We start from the raw sequence: 16,289 nt of genomic DNA, 5'->3' as shown, positions 1-16,289 counted from the left end.
AAGAGAAACTTAAATTTAAAGGTGTATACATAAAAATACATATCTCTGTTTGCTTTTGCTTATTTTTCTATCGCATAGAGGGATAAGTATAATCTTGTATAGAGGTATAAGAATATTGTTGGTGCCTGGTAAGTGCACAGAGTGTGAGTGGATTGTTTTGTTATTTCAGTAAATCAGACATATTTTAGAGTATAAGAACATTATTAATGTCTCATAGATGTTCTGAATGTGTTCTGAATGTGTTGTGGGTGTATTGTTTTGTTATTACAGAAGTCACACATATTTAATATTAAGTGTGCAGGGTGTGTATCATTCAAGGATCAGTAAGGATCCCTTATTTTGGTTCCCCCATAGCAGAAAGGGATATTCCTGGAGTAGTGAGTATGAACACGGACACGGGATCGTTAAGGGGGGCAGCAGGGGGGGTCAGACTTACAAGTTACACCCCCTACTGCATCTTAAAGGTATGTAGACAGAATCTAGACAGTAGGTTGAATAAACTGTCTAGTAAAAGATGATTTAAGGGACAACCTGGTCAGGGATAAGTCTACCCTAGAAGGGGCTAAATTGCGACCATCTGTATAACTTTGTTGGTCATAGACTGTGTCCCATATATATACAAGAATATATACGGTGCTTTGGAAGCACATAGTAAAAGACCCTGGGTTTTAAAAAGTTTTAATTAAGTGATTAAAGATATTATAAGTAGAAATATAGGATCGGTAGAGGTTATTTGTTTAGGGAAGTAAGAACCTTCCTCCCTGCAGCCATAGCTGTGGAACTGTGCACGGTTCAAAAATGAAAGGACTCATAAGGCGGGTCTGTTCCGTTTTTATGTAGGATCTGTGATTTTTTTTTGTTAGGCCTAAAACAGTTTAACTGTTAAAACAGTAGGGAAGAACTATGAGTGAGGGGAGAAAAAAAAAAAAAAGCTCAGACCTCTGTCGCTGTTCTTTTCTGTCGTGTGACTAATATAAAATAAACTGTTTGTTTGTAAGAGTGATATTGAATTAAAGTGAACAAAGTGATTGTTTGTGATTATGTGAGGGTACATGAAAGTCTTGTACCTCCATGAACAAAGGTGTTCTATGAGTAAATGTGAAAAACTTACAAATGCTGATAGTGAGGGTCAATGGACCCCCAGACCAAAAAGATGAATGAATCCCGCTGTTAACAAAAGAGCGGCCGCGGTGGCAAATGGTTATTGTCATTCCATTTTTGTTATCAGGGGTTAATAATTAATCGGTGTCTGGGGTCCATTGGCTAATACAGAAAGGAAGCATTTGAAAAATGTCAAGTTTGAGTGAGGTTCCGCAGAAGTTTCTCAGGGTTCTCTGATGAGGAAATAGCCTCACGGAGGAGTTTGGAACGAATTAAGAATATTCTGTGTGACCGGGTGGGTTGAGCATGCCGGAATATTAAAAGGAACTTGTGCATTTATTATTTGTATTGTTTATATTGTTTAAATTGTAGATGTATGTAGAGTTCGGGTTTTTGTGGAAAGAGATAGTTTGGAAAAAGGCAGAGCACTGATTTGAACATGGGTTCAGGGTCAGAGCAGAAGAATTCTCTCTTCAGACCCAACCTAAGAAGGATGCCAAGTTTCTGGCAAAATCCATTGCCACACCATCTAATGCCACCCATTTTCACTTCATAGTGAATGGTTCAGCAAATATGTTTTAGCGTCCTGGTAGACGAGGAGAGGGCATCCCCTTATGAACTAGCCAATCTTTTGGAAATGTATCCTTCACGGCTGATGACTAACCTGGTGGATAATATCCACAGGGTTATATACCTTTGGGGTCTACGCAATTATGCTCCAGACTACATTTGCAAGCCCACCTACAAGACACACCTGCACACAGATCGGCCCTTCTACAGTATGTAGTTACTCCTTGGAGGCCGGTTGTAAGGATGGGTTGAGTTTGCACCCAGAAGGACACTCTGTATTCAGAGTCATTGGATCCTTTACTTGGGGTCGGTGCATATATTTATGTATAGAAACAGAGGGTTTTTCTTGGTTTCACATAAAGGGCCAGAAGTTGTTTTACTTCGGCAGGTAAATCAATCAAGCAATGAGTTAGATTGATTGGTTGTTTTCAGCTTTCCAGGTTCTTGCTGAGGTAGCCATTCTAGCATTTGAGGCTCACATGTGGAAGCGCAGGCCCTAGCCTCTAGCCCCTAGCTTCTACAGAAGAGCAGACCAGGCCCCAAGGCCAGGCGGCTAAGGATGCTGCATTACAGCCCCGGACACTTGATGGTTCTGTGCAACTCACAGATTCCACCTAGTTCTGGCCCAGTATAGCTGGGAAAAATAATTCAACTTTAAGGACCCCAGAACGAGAAGAACAAGTGGTCCGCAGGGGGCATCTTCGAAATCAATGTGATCTTTTATGTCTGTCAGCCACTCGGGCCCCTCCACAGCACCCCTGATGCCCCAACCCACAGGTCCGTGTCCTTCACTCGTTGTTAACTTCCAACGAACCAGACAAAGAACATGAATGCAAACCCCCCCCCCCCCACAAGGATTCTGGCCCCTCCACAGCCCTGCAGCCTGACACATGGAACGTGTCTTCAGTCACAAGCAGTTATGGCTGCCCTGGTAAATGAACATAGTCTAAGAGGCAAAGTTCACCACAGTTGGTTTTATAATATACCACTTCTTGTTTTACCTGCTACCAAAGGTGTTACCAAAGGCTGAACCTCCCTTCCAGAAATATGAGAGATATATCCGGGTGCACAAGTGAAGGTATCTGAATAGTACTGTGGTTGTAGCACCCAGATTTGACCTCCTCGTTATGTTTTGTATGCAGGGGGCAATTGTGGGTCTATGGTAGGTGTCCTCACCAAAAAGAACATGGTGGAGAGCTTTGCCCTGTGGGGTCTTTTTTCCAAGAGTGGTTCAGGTTCAGGGCATACCTCCTGAGCGATGGTGGTAGGGAATGGCAACATCATTTACCCTGGGCGGACCAACTATAATGTTACCTAAAATTTTCACGCCCATGTCTGCTCAAAGTTTGGGCGGATATGGAGTTATTCCAAAGGCTAGGATTTTAAATGCCTTTTTGGGATTAAGCAGGAGAACAGGGTAAGGTAGTGTCACAGCATGACTGTATACACATTGCTCAACGGGACATTTGTCCCAGGTCACTTATGACTTCCACTGATTTTCCTGATATACACAAGGATTTTGTAGATTCTGCTGTTTTTAAAGTACATTGCAGTGCAGAATCAGCTACTAGAGCAGCCAGCACATAGCCAAATGCCAGTACTAAACACCTAAAATAGCACTGCTAGATTATTCATTATTAGATTTCCAGACACATGAAAGATTTGAAAGTTTGGGCGGGGACTGGCTCGGAAAAGACATGAATGGACTTTTCCTCGAAGAGGGGTAGGTCATAGAGGTTGGCAGAACACATTTTACTGAAGGATTTCTTCAAAGCCAAGCTTGTTAAAAGCATATGTGTCACGGTGCATCACATGTATCATCACATCACATGCAAACATATCACACAAGGTGAAACATGAACACCTCCCGTATCCTACTACACCTTTCACTCATCTGCAAATAGATTTCACCCACATGCCAAAGAAAGGAACAGAGCAAGAATACCTTTTGGTCATCGTGGATGTATTCTCACGATGGGTGGAAGCATTCAAAACCACAAGAGAAGACACACAGACAGTAGTGCGCATACTCACGCAGGGAATCATCCCTAGGTGGGGCTATCAATTGAAAATAGGAAAGCCACGCAAGGAACTTTAAAAGACTGGTTAGTACACTTACCCTCGATACTATACCGAATTAGAAACACCCCTAGTTCAAGAAATGAACTTTAATGAGAAAGCCCATTCAGAAGAAGAAATGGTACAGAGAGGATAGGAACCCTAGGCAGGATCCTAACTTATATTCTTTACAGGAAGAGTACGTGAGAGATCTGGTAAGTACACTTAGTGAAAATTATGAAGCAGTGGCTGTCACCTTTCCTCCTCTTTCCACAGATCCGACCCACCGAGTCATACCGGGAGACCAAGTCCTAATAAAACAACTCGCAGTGAGAAGACATATAGGGGGTTATCCACAAAGCCGCGGCGCAACGTAACTTTTCGGATTTAAGTTACTCCGCCGCAAAATTCCCAAGTTAGGTGCCGATCCACAAAGCACTTACCTGGAATTTTGCGGCGCTGTAACTTAAATCCGTCCGGCGCAAGGCGTTCCTATTCAAATGGGCGAGTCCCATTTAAATTAGGCGCGCTCCCGCGCCGGACGTACTGCGCATGCTCCGTCGGGTAAATTACCCGACGTGCATTGCGCTAACTGACGTCGCTCCGACGTCATTTGCTTAGACGTTAACGTAAATGGCGTCCAGCGCCATTCACGGACGTCTTACGCAAACGACGTAGAATTTAAAATTCGACGCGGGAACGACGGCCATACTTAACATGGCTTAGGACAACTAGGGCTTAGCCCTAGTTTTACGCGGCGGAACTCGACGTAAACGACGTAGATTTAGAGCGTCGGGCCCGTCGGAGCGTTCGTGGATCGCCGTAACTGGTCATTTGCATATTCTACGCCGGCCTCAATGGCCTCGCCACCTAGCGGCCGGCCTAGAATTGCATCCTTAAGATCCGACAGTGTAATTCAATTACACATGTCGGATCTTCGTCCTAACTATGGGAAACTGAGTCTGTGGATCAGTTCCATAGTTAGGACCAGGGATACGACGGAGTAACAGCAGTTACTCCGCCGTATCTCTTTTGAGGATCTGGCCCATAGGACCCGTTTACACCGGGCCACACGAAGTAGAAAAAGTCTCCAGAACTGCTGTACTTACTTCCTAGGGACCACAATGGATCCATGCATCCCGGATAAAGAAGTCCCCTCTTTTACTTCCAACTCCGGAGGCACCGACAGAAGAGCAGAAAAGGAGGGATCAACAAGCCACACAACAGGAGGACTTGATCCAAGGATTGGAACATTGTCAAAGACTGACCCCCAATTTGCTCCCCCGTTTCGGTCCCAGACCACGTCCAACTCCACATTGGCCCAAGTTGCAGAATATTTTTGTCACCGATTGTTACATGTTGTGTTCTCCTTATTGCAACCCCAGGAAAATTATATTGATTTGCGCTTTTGTTATATATCTGATTGCTATAATAACCCTTTGCGCTATTGAAAAATTGACTAAACCCCGTATGAAAAGGGGTGAGAGTGTCAGCATGGCGATGTTGACCATAGAACGGTAATGGTATAATGAGTGATTGCGTCGGCTAGAGCCGACGCAATCAAAAGGAGGGGTTGAAAGGCGGTTAGAGTTCCCCCATATGTATTGATAGGCTAATAGTTCCCCTATACTAAAAATGCATTATAAGGCTTGTTAGAGTTCCCCCTTAGTGATAAATGTGTGTATGTTTATGTACCCTTTTAACCCAGAGCTTTTAGAACAAGTTACATAGACAAACAACCTTGCCATTTTGTTATTATGTTCTAGATGAAGAATGAAAAACATTAATTTTAACTGCAGTAGAAATGAGATAAGCAGGGCACAAAGATGGGATTGCTGTATTCTATGCACGTAGTATAATTGTGACGAATATTACTTGTATAACCTAATTAATTACATATGATTGGCTGGGACTAGAGTGTCCCTTCTTGTATGATTTTCTTATGTACAAGTACGCAGGAGAAATAAAACTTTAGTCTTGGACATACCACGAGTGCGTGTGTTTCTGACTGGCAATGCATTGCAGACTTTCCATACATTCAGAATATCCTTAAACCCGGGTCTAGTTGAACTAGTTGCCTAACACAAATAAAGTTGAGAAAAAAATAAAGGGACCTGTCATGTGCCCTGAAATGTGCATTACAAAGCCCCCTCACCATGACTCACTGCAGACAAAATGGACAGTTGCCCACACACGAAACTACTAGAGTGCAGGAAGTGTAAACAGGCCTTAAAGCGGAGTTCCGCCAAAAAAAAAAATTAAAGTGGAGTTCCACCCAAAAATGGAACTTCCACTTTTTGGAATCCTCTCCCCCTCCGGTGTCACATTTGGCACCTTTCAGGGGGGAGCAGATACCGGTCTAATACAGGTATTTGCTCCCACTTCCTGGCATAGATCACCTTGGTGATCTATGCCACTTCCGGCACCTAGAGAGGAGAAGAATCAGATTTACAAGGCTGTGTAAATCTCAGAACAGGATGGACAGAAACACAAATCCTTTTGCAGGTAAAACGCCTCCATCATATGCACTTCATTTGTGTATTTAGAGCTTTGCCTAGAGTTTAGCTTTGAATGAACATGTTTTTACTGACCTCTCTGTGGTGAAATTCAGCTTCAGGAAATTTGAAGTAACATGCTTTTAGAGCACTAACAATCTTCACTGGAATCTTTTCCAAAAATTCAGCCATGTGGTTAATCGGAATCAGACACAGCCAAGATTCTATCAGTGTCATGTCTGCCTGTAGCAAATATTTTTTTGAAATCATCTTCTTCAGAAAATCGCTGCCAATAAAAATGAGATTCATATTCATTACATGTATAAATTAGAGAAAACAGAAAATTATATATATACACACACACACACACAGTTTTTTACATAGCTTTTATTAAAGTAGCCAAAAGGCCTTCCTAGTGTATTGTGCATGGCACTTTTTTTTTTTTTTATTGCACATATTTATCCTTTGTCCCTCAGGTCTTTTTGCTCTTCCTACAAGGGGTGTTGCTTCGGGAGAGCCCTCACTAAGTACTTGGTGTACCAGTTTCAGCAGGTCCCTAAAGGAGAGGGGTTCTTCTCCCTTCAGTCTAGGTAAGTCAGAGCACCTTGCTCCTGTCAGGTGCCTTGAGCCCCTGGGCGTTCAGTGATGCAGGTTTTCCTTTTTTAGATGTACTCTGGTTTTTCTTTTTTTTGATCACTAGGACTCAAAAGGACAACACCACAGAGCTCCAAAGAAAAATATATAAAAAATGGAGTGCAATCTTCAGTAGAAAGCAATAATTCAAGGGCCATTACTCTTGTGCAACTTGTATCTATCTACTCAGCGTATCCTCATCCTTTTTTATTTTGCCAAACTATTGGGTAATATATTGTGTCTGTATGTCCCAAAATAACTTAACTTGGAACTTAAGTTTATAATTATTATATTACACAGGATTTATATAGCGGCAACAGTTTGCACAGCACTTTACAATGTAAAGGGAGACACTTGACTACACCAACAGTACAAATCAAAACAAAAGGGTGTTCCTGCACGCTTACAATCTAAGAGGGAGGAGCTGGTAAAACAAAAAAAGACAGGGACTGTGAGGGATGAACGGATGAGGGGAGTAGAAGATTCAGTTATCTCTTCAGGAAGGCCTATCCTGCCTCCTACTGAGTTTTCAGGGATCGCCTAAAAGTGGACAGAGTAGGAGATAACCCGACAGATTGGGGTAGTGAGTTCCAGAGGATAGGAGAAGCTCTGGAGAAGTCCTGGAGATGAGCATGGGAATAGGAGACAAGGGAGCTAGAGAGTAGAAGATATTGGGAGAACCGGAGAGGACGATTTGGGTGATATTTGGAGATAAGATTGGTGCTGTAGATCAGAGCAGCTTTGTGAATGGCTTTGTATGTTTTTGTTAGTGTTTTTAATTGTATTCAGTGGGCAATAAGAAACCAGTGGAGGGATTGGCAGAGAGGAGTGGCAGACACTGAGCAGTTGGTAAGGTGGAGGAGTTTGGCAGTAGCATTAATGATAGACTGAAGAAAAGATAGCTTGTGGAGAGGTAGGCCAATAAGGAGGGAGTTACAATAGTCAAGGCGAGAGATAATAAGGGAGTGAATAAATTGCTTAGTGGTGTCAAAGGTTAGAAAGGGGCGTATTTTGGAGATGTTTCGGGGGTGAAGTCTGGATGATTTGGATAGTGATTGGATTTGGGGCTGAAAGGACAGGACAAAGTCTAGCATTACACCTAGTACCTTGGCATAAGGGAAGGGACTGATGGTTGTATTATTGATCTTGATGGAGAAGTTTGGGGGGGGGGGGGGGCACGGGCTGGAGGAAAAATGATGAGCTTGGTTTTAGAAAATGGAGTTTGAGAAAGTGGTGTGACATACATGTTGATATTACAGTTAGTAAGTAAGTAATGCAAGAGGAGACTGAATGAGTGAGGTGAGGCGTAGAGAGATTTGTGTGTGTCGTCAGCATAGAGGTGGTACTGGAAGGAATGGGAGTTTTTTTAACAGACCACGGGAGGAGGTGTAAATGGAGAAGAGAAGGGGTCTGAGGACAGAACCTTTAGGTACCCCTAAAGAAAGAGGGAGTGGAGAGGAGGAAACAAACAGAGTTATAGGTTACACTGAATGTGTGTTATGATAGGTAGGGAGAGAGCCAGGAGAGAGCAAAGTCTTGAAGGCCAAGAGAGTGGAGTTTTTTGAGGAGGAGGGGATGGTCAACAGTATCAAAGGCTGCAGAAAGGTCACGTAATATGAGTATGGAGTAGTGGCCATTGGTTTTAGCAGTTAGTAGGTCATTAGTGAGTTTCAGTAGGGCAGTTTCAGTGGAATGTAGCAAGCAAAAGCCAAACTGTAAGGGGTCAAGAAGGTTGTTGTCAGTGGGAGAGAAGCCAAGACAGTTGTAGACTAAGCGTTCTGACGCAAATGTGAGTAAGTAGATGAGTCTTATGTTGTTGAGGCTGGTGGGATCCAGTGAGGGCTTTATTAAGTATTGGGCTGATAAGGGCATGTTTTAGAGGGGAGGGAAAGGTACTAGTAGAGAGTGAGAGATTGATGATGTGAGTGAGGGAGCATAAGATAGAATAAAGAGGGTGACCATAGTAGGATTAGAGGGAACAGGATCCAGCGGACAGGTGGTAAAGCGGACTTCTGATCTCTTCGGTAGTAGCAAAGTTAAAGGAGAAGAGTGTTGAGAGTGGATTTGTTAAAGTGGGTTAGATGTCTGTGCAGGGGAGATGTCCCCACAAATTGCATCAAAGCTGTTTTTGAAGTGATTGGCAATCTTGTGAGCGAGTTACTGGGTGGAGATGATAGTGGAGAAAGTAGAAATTTAAAAGTAGAGAAGAGACAACGATGACTGGAGGACAGAGTATTAATGAGGGTGACAAAGTAGGTTTGTTTGGCAGCATGGAGGGAGGAATTGTATTTAAAGAAGGGAGATTTATATTGGGTGAATGCATGCTGGGAGTTGTTTTTTTTCTGCCACACTTGCTCCTGTGCTCGGCTATGTCTCTTAAGCTTTCTGGTGTTGTCGGTCTGCCAAGGTTGTAATAGTCGGGGTCTGACATTTTGTGAAGTAAGAGGAGCAAGAGAGTCCAGTGAGGTTAAAGGTGAACTGTTGTAGGTAGAGGTAGCCAGGTTGGGGTGAGATTTTGTCATGGAGATGCTCAATTGCAGAGTAGAAAAGAGAAGGAATAAAGTGGAAAAGGTTTCTGCGGGTAATCGTTTTCTGCTTGGTGGGACAAGTGGTTGGTCTCATGGGTGCCAGTATCTTGTCCTTGGCTTCTTCCTCAGCATCTTGTCCTCGGCCAGCGCAGGATGTCATCACTTCCTCGCCCGCGCAGTAGATGTTCTACAGATAACTGCAAACAGGCAGGTGTATTTTTTTTATTGCAGAAGAGACGTTGCATATCTCATCTCCAATAAAGAGCCTGCCTGTTTGCAGCTTTTTAAAAAAAAAAAAAAACTTTAGCTCTGCTTTAAATTTATTTTTTACAGAAAATTTGTACTGCGTTATCATATAACACGAAAATTTGGAAATACTATTTTATCCTCCAGGGCAGGGATCCTCAAACTACGGCCCTTAAGCTGTTGTGGGACTACACATCCCATGAGGCATTGTAAAACTCTGACATTCACAGACATGACTGGGCAGAATGGGAATTGTAGTTCCTGAACAACTGGTGGGCCATAGTTTGAAGACCCCTGCTCCAGGGTCTCAGATTTCAGAAACTATATAATTTGGGGGTTTTAACTAATCTACACTGTACAGTAAAATCGGAGTAAACAATGTGTGTACAGGAAAGGAGCAGGGAGGGATTTGTTTTATTTTCACTTTTAAAAGTGTGACAGGGTCATTCCAGGGAAGTTAAATAAAAAAAATAATGTAACCTAATTACCTGTCCCATTTTTTCACTTTACGATATTCAAAGCCTTCCAGACCTGCCCATACATCTTCTTGTTTGTCTCTTGCTGCTTTATACGAAGCATCCAGATTTGATGAAGCAGTAAATGCATGAAACACAGGCAGTACCCATACCCATTCATCAATACTGTCATCTATACATTTCTGACACAAGGCCCTTAAATAGTTATCCATCCTGTAACAAGAATGAGACAGCAATTATGATCACATTAAGGCTCAGATGTAGAATTGAATCAATATTAACCTGAAATAGCAAATGGTAGGTTTAAAGCAAGCTCAGTCTTTGTTTTGTTTTTTACTTTTACCAATTTACTAAAATAATTGCATTTCCATGTTCTGTGTACTGTGAAAGACCAGATATAGTGAATGAAGGTCCTGGGTTTAGTAATACTTTAAAGGGAGGATGGAAAAATCAATTGTTTTCTGTTGTTCAGAGCATGGGGCTGAAGGAGAGAAATCCAACTGTTGTATGGTGTGAGAACTAGCATCAAACAGTAGAGCTTTTTAGGCCTCAGCCACTCGCTTTCTTGTTTCAAATATTTTATTGAATATTATAATCATCAACAAATCAACAAAATTCAATTAACAGAGCATGTACAATAATATAATAGAAATAGATATTCCATTGACAGAACATGTACAATAGTATAGTAGAAAAAGGCGTAAATCATTCAGGAAAGTAACTCCTATAAATGTAAATGAAAATAGATAACCTATAACATACGATTATGTAACAGGAAGTCTCATAATCGTAGCTTCATGGCAGCTGTTTGAGGACAAGTAATTAATAAATTAAGTTGATAGAAATAATATAATATAATTATGTCATCTATGAAGAGAATAGAATTGAATGAACCTATAAAGAAATATAAAGTTAATGTGTTGTAGAATAGCTGGGGGAATAAATTAGGCAAAACCAGGGCCAAATTCCTTCTTATGGCTTGGCTTTATCTGGTGCGAAGGTCAAAAATCCCAACCATTCAAAGCATCTTCTATTACAGTTGGTACATCAGATAATTAACAAGGATAAACCTAGTAGAGGGGATAGGGCACAGAGGAGAAAGAAATGTCCAGGGGGCTCAATGGTTAGAGAATAAGGTTAAGGTAATCATAGTAGCGGGGTGGATATTATAATCTCTCAGGGAGAAATTAGTGAACAGTCCAAACCAGGGGTAAATAGTGTTTGATTTAAGGTCTCCATAAGGATTTAAAATTAGAAACTGTATCTATCAGTATAGCTTCAGTTTAAGCATGTAGCCACTCACTTTCTTCTTTTCTTTATCGTACATCACGGGACACAGAGTCTTATAGCTAGATTCAGGTAGAGTTAGGTCGGCGTATCAGAAGATACGCCGACCTAACTCGGAATCTGCGCCCACCTAAGTTTAAGTGTATTCTCATACAGAGATACACTTAAACCTAAGTTAGGACGGCTTGCGCCGTCCTATCTTAGGGGGCAATATTTAGGCTGGCCGCTAGGTGGCGCTTCCATAGCGGTCGGCGTAGAATATGTAAATCACTAGATACGCCTATTCACGAACGTACGCCTGGCCGACGCAGTACAGATATGCCGTTTACGTAACGCTTGATCAGGCCTAAAGATATTACATAAAATTGTTGGAATAGTAATGTTAAAGTATGGCCGCGGTTCCCGCTTCGAAATTCGAAAATTTTACGTTGTTTGCGCAAGTCGTCCGTGAATAGGGATTTACGTAATTTACGTCCACGTCGAAATCAATAGGCCCGTGCAGCGTACGTTGCCGCAATGCACACTGGGAAATGTAGGCGGACGGCGCATGCGCCGTTCCAAAAAAAAGTCAATCACGTCAGGTCAAAGCATATTATCATAAAACACGCCCCCTCAGTCTATTTTGAATTAGGCGCGCTTGCGCACGCCGCATTTACGCTACGCCGCCGTAAGTTAGGAGGCAAGTACTTTGAGAATACAGTACTTGCCTCTCTGACTTAAGGCGGCATAGCGTAAATACGATATGCTACACCGCCTTAAAGTTGCGGCGCTCTCTTTGAATCTACCCAAATGTCATTACTAAATGGGTTATATTCCACCTTCAGGTGCTGGACACTGGTGTAATCAATTAAAAACAGAAAGTTCCCTCCCTATATAACCCCTCCCATACTGGGAGCACCTCAGTTTTTTCACCAGTGTTTGTCACGAGTGAACATGTGCTCTAAGGAGCTCCACTGGAGGGATCCATGCTGGATGTAAAAAGCCTCCATAAATCCGGATCCGTCCAAGCTGCTTTATGGCCAAAGTGGACGGTACCCGGGCCTCGGTACGAAGAACGAGGTTTTGCCTATAATGCCTCTCTTCGGAGGGCTGGACCCTGGGTTCCAGTACTTTGTGCCTTACCAAGGAACCAAATGTTTTCTGCTGCCAGGGTGCTTTATAGGTCCAGGGGCGTGGTGTTCCTGTCCACGGATTCTGGTCCCTGAAGGTCTAGGACAATACCCATGGTGAAGGGTGAAGATTGGGCCTCTTGCTTGGCAATACCCTGCGGCGTGGAAAGGTAAGAGGAGGTACCTACTGAACTTGGTTCGACAGTAGGTCTTCCTTTGGGGATTATGGGTCTAGCCTAAATTATGCTTCTATGCATGGGCAATGTAAACCACTATGTCTTCTGAGACAGGATGGCTCTGGACACCCATATACCGCCCCTAGCTGGCATGTGTGCCTGGAAACCACTATGTCTGTTGAGACAGGATGGCTGTAGTACCCTTATATATCTCCTCTTGAGGGAGCTGGTACCGCTAAATCCGATGTAAAGGGATTGCCTTCCATGAGTAGCTGCATGTCTTATCTGTTTTCCACCACTAAGGGCAGTAAAAAGACATGCCTGGTGTTTCGCTTACCATGCTTTCCATAAAATGGAAGCTTAGTGTTAGCTAGTCTATTGTGTACACACTCCCTCCGCTTAAGGCTCTGCCACAGTGGTATGAGGGGGTCCCCTGTAGTCTGGGTCCACGGCACGCCTTGGGGGATCGATCTCTCTCTCTCTCTCCCCCCGCCTCCACCATTTCCCTACGCATGCGTGCGCAAGGAGGGGGCGCGCTTTGTAGTCGGGGGGACGATGTGGTTGCCACTGGCGCACGCGCATGTGCTCGCCTTCTCATAGTACAGACGCAGGGCGGGCTCTTCAAAAAGGCCCAGACATCAGAGCTTTGTAAAGCCAGGGGGATGCAGTAGCTTGGGGGCACGTAAACACCTTGTGGGATACAGATTCATCTAAAGATGCCTACTCAGCAGCTAGCTGTGCAGATTAGCAGGCATTGTTTTTTGCTAGACTAAGTTCAGTTGTTGTTGCACCTGGGTTAAGTTCCTCTGCTTAGGACTTTTTTTGTCTCCCCATAGAAAGAAGGTTGGGGGTAGTATCGCTGTAGTGGATGTGATAAAAATAGTCAAACTAAGATAATGAAATGCCTATTTCAATGCACAAACACATGCTTCATATCACATATGAATATATATATATATAACGTATGCAAATAGGTTATTGATTGCTATAGGAATAATCACATATAATCGTAATGCATAATTTACCCCTTTGCTAATATAATGTTGTATTTCAGAGATGCATCACATGGTTTATCAGAACAGGAACTCAGTCTGCAAAACAGCTATTTTAGAACAATGAAAAGTCCCTGGAAACCACAGAACCAGACAGATGCCAGACAACAGAACGTCATCAGGACGTCACAAGAATATTACATATTAATGAGAATGTTGAATATTAATGAATATTAATGATTGTGATCATGTGCTCTTGAATACCTTGTAAACCATATAAAAGACACGGCTTGCAATAAAAAAGCAGAAGTAATAGTCTTCACCCTGAGTCTGAGTGTAGATTATTTACTTTAGTTTGTACAAACGCTTCTTATCTAATTTGGCTCAGGAAACAGATACCAAACACTCCGTGCATTTGGCTCGGGTCCAAGACATCGCCACCTGAACCTGGTGGCCCTTATCATGCATGATACTATCCTCCCCTATAGAGTGAGACAGCTCATTGTTTGAGCCATCAGCCCCGTCAGGCATTGCAGCCTCCCCCAACATTTGCAGCCACTCTGCATATGTTTTTTTTTGTTTGCATTGCATTTGTTGGTCTATAAGAGGTTCACTGCTATATTCGCAGCATCCTCACAAAAAAAAAAAAAAAAAGGGAAGGGAACAGGGTGAGCCCCTTTCCCTGCTCTAAATCCTTAAACAAAGGGATTAAAAGACCTGAGGATGAGGGTTCACTGTCAGAGGACAGGGAACAGCTGCAGCCTAACGAGGAAGCTATCAGAAGCCCAACAAGTTCTGGTTGCACCTGCAGTCTTTTTTCAGATAATCAGACTACATATATCTTACCTCAGCATAGACGGCCAGAGCATCCTTCTCCTCCTTGGAGTTTAGTAGGTTTTTCCTAGGTTGATAGAAAGTCCTCCATAGGGTCCTCATCCTGGTGTTGGCTTCAGGCTAACTAAATGCATAACTGGGGGATACAAAGTTGCTGGTGAACATGGCTAACGTCTCATAATTGCAGGAATCGCACATCTGCAGAGGATAACTTCCTCTTTACCAGTCCACATGTTTGCATAAAATACATGAGTTTGAAATGTTCAAAATGCATGTGGGGTAAAAACAAGTAACAGAACATGTTTCATTGTTGTTCACATAAAGATACATGTTTTTTTTTCCCACAGAAATGCCTAAAATCGCATAAGGATGCTTGAATGCATAAAGATGCTGGATTACACATGGTTACCTGATCACCCAAGTCCTGGATTAACCAGGGATATTTGGTCACACAGAGGGGCTTGTTTTCACAGAAATGCCTAAAATCGCATAAGGTTGCTTGAGTGCATAAACGGGCTGGATCGCACATGGGCACCTGATCAGCCGAGTCCTGGATTAGGGGGCGCTGAAGGAGTTATGTTTCACCTAGTTTGTGTTTACAACTGTAGGGGGGTGTGGCTGTAGGTCTGACGTCATCGATCGTGTCTCCCTATAAAAGGGATCACGCGATCGATGCAGCCGCCACAGTGAAGCACGGGGAAGCTGTGTTTACATACGGCTCTCCCCGTTCTTCAACTCCGGGGAGCGATCGCGAGGGGGCGGCTAGAAACGAATAGCCGCGCCCTCATCCCGGATCGCTCCCCGACGATTTCCGACCGCCGCTTGTACCGGGGGGGTCCCGATCGGACCCCCGACCCGCGGAAAGGCAGGGACGTACATGTACGCCCATCTGCCTGTACGTGCCATTCTGTGGACGTACATATACATGCAGCGGTCGTTAAGCGGTTAAAGAAAGTTCAAAAACAAAACATGAGTTTCCCTCACAGGGGTATTCAGCATCGGTCTACCATACAAACAAGACGATATTGGGCCTCCTGGCTTACACATACAGCACTGTGGTTCTGGCTTTACTCTTCAGGCCTTGCCTGTTACCTACAGACTGTATGCTCAGACACACATTTTGTCCATACAAGCTAGCAGTCCTTTGCTGCTCTAGCTCCCACCTCTCTCCTAGGTGGAGCGCTCCTGAATCCTGGATATAAACCTCCTGTATGCTGGAGTAGAGCCCAGAACCATGGTCACGTCTCTACAAAAAGCCCTGCACACACCCATGCAATCAGTGTACTGGCTATTCACAAAACCTGTGCAAAAGGGAATAGTCGCACTATAAAATTACATATGGATATACAGTCCTGATCAAAAGTTTAAGACCACGTGAAAAATGGCAAAAAATCATATTTTACATTGTTGGATCTTAACAAGGTTCCAAGTAGAGCTTCAACATGCAACAAGAAGAAATGAGAGTGAGACAAAACATTTTTTGAGCATTCAATTTAATGAAAACAACGAATAAACTGAAACAGGCTGTTTTTCAGCTGATCAAAAGTTTAGGACCACACCTCCAAAAAAATCCTAAACCCCCCCAAAACAGAAATCCAACTTCCAAACATGAACTCAGTAATGAGTAGCTCCGCCGTTATTGTTGATCACTTAAAAAATTTGTTTTTCGGCATGCTTGATGCAAGCGTTTCCATGAGGTGAGTGGGAACATTTCTCCAAGTGGTGAAGACAGCCGCACGAAGGTCATCTACTGTCTGGAACTGTTGTCCATTTTTGTAAACTTC

General features: G+C 43.2%; 1 protein-coding gene across 5 annotated transcripts in view; it reads right to left on the bottom strand.

The window, feature by feature from the left end:
• RNF213 (ring finger protein 213) overlaps positions 1-16,289 on the bottom strand; it is a 520,350-nt gene that overhangs the window by 329,226 nt on the left and 174,835 nt on the right. For all 5 annotated transcript variants that reach the window (XM_040345008.1, XM_040345007.1, XM_040345006.1 and 2 more), the window contains 2 exons: positions 10,120-10,320; positions 6,321-6,510 (listed from right to left, as the gene is read on the bottom strand). In XM_040345008.1, coding sequence (XP_040200942.1) covers positions 6,321-6,510; positions 10,120-10,320 — 391 coding nt within the window. The remainder of the gene's footprint in view (positions 1-6,320; positions 6,511-10,119; positions 10,321-16,289) is intronic.

The sequence above is a fragment of the Rana temporaria genome, chromosome 3 (genome assembly GCF_905171775.1).
Source record: "Rana temporaria chromosome 3, aRanTem1.1, whole genome shotgun sequence".
NCBI classification, from domain to species: Eukaryota; Metazoa; Chordata; class Amphibia; order Anura; family Ranidae; genus Rana; species Rana temporaria.
The sequence above is the reverse complement of the archived record's forward strand: the minus strand, read 5'-3'. Positions and strand labels throughout refer to the sequence as shown.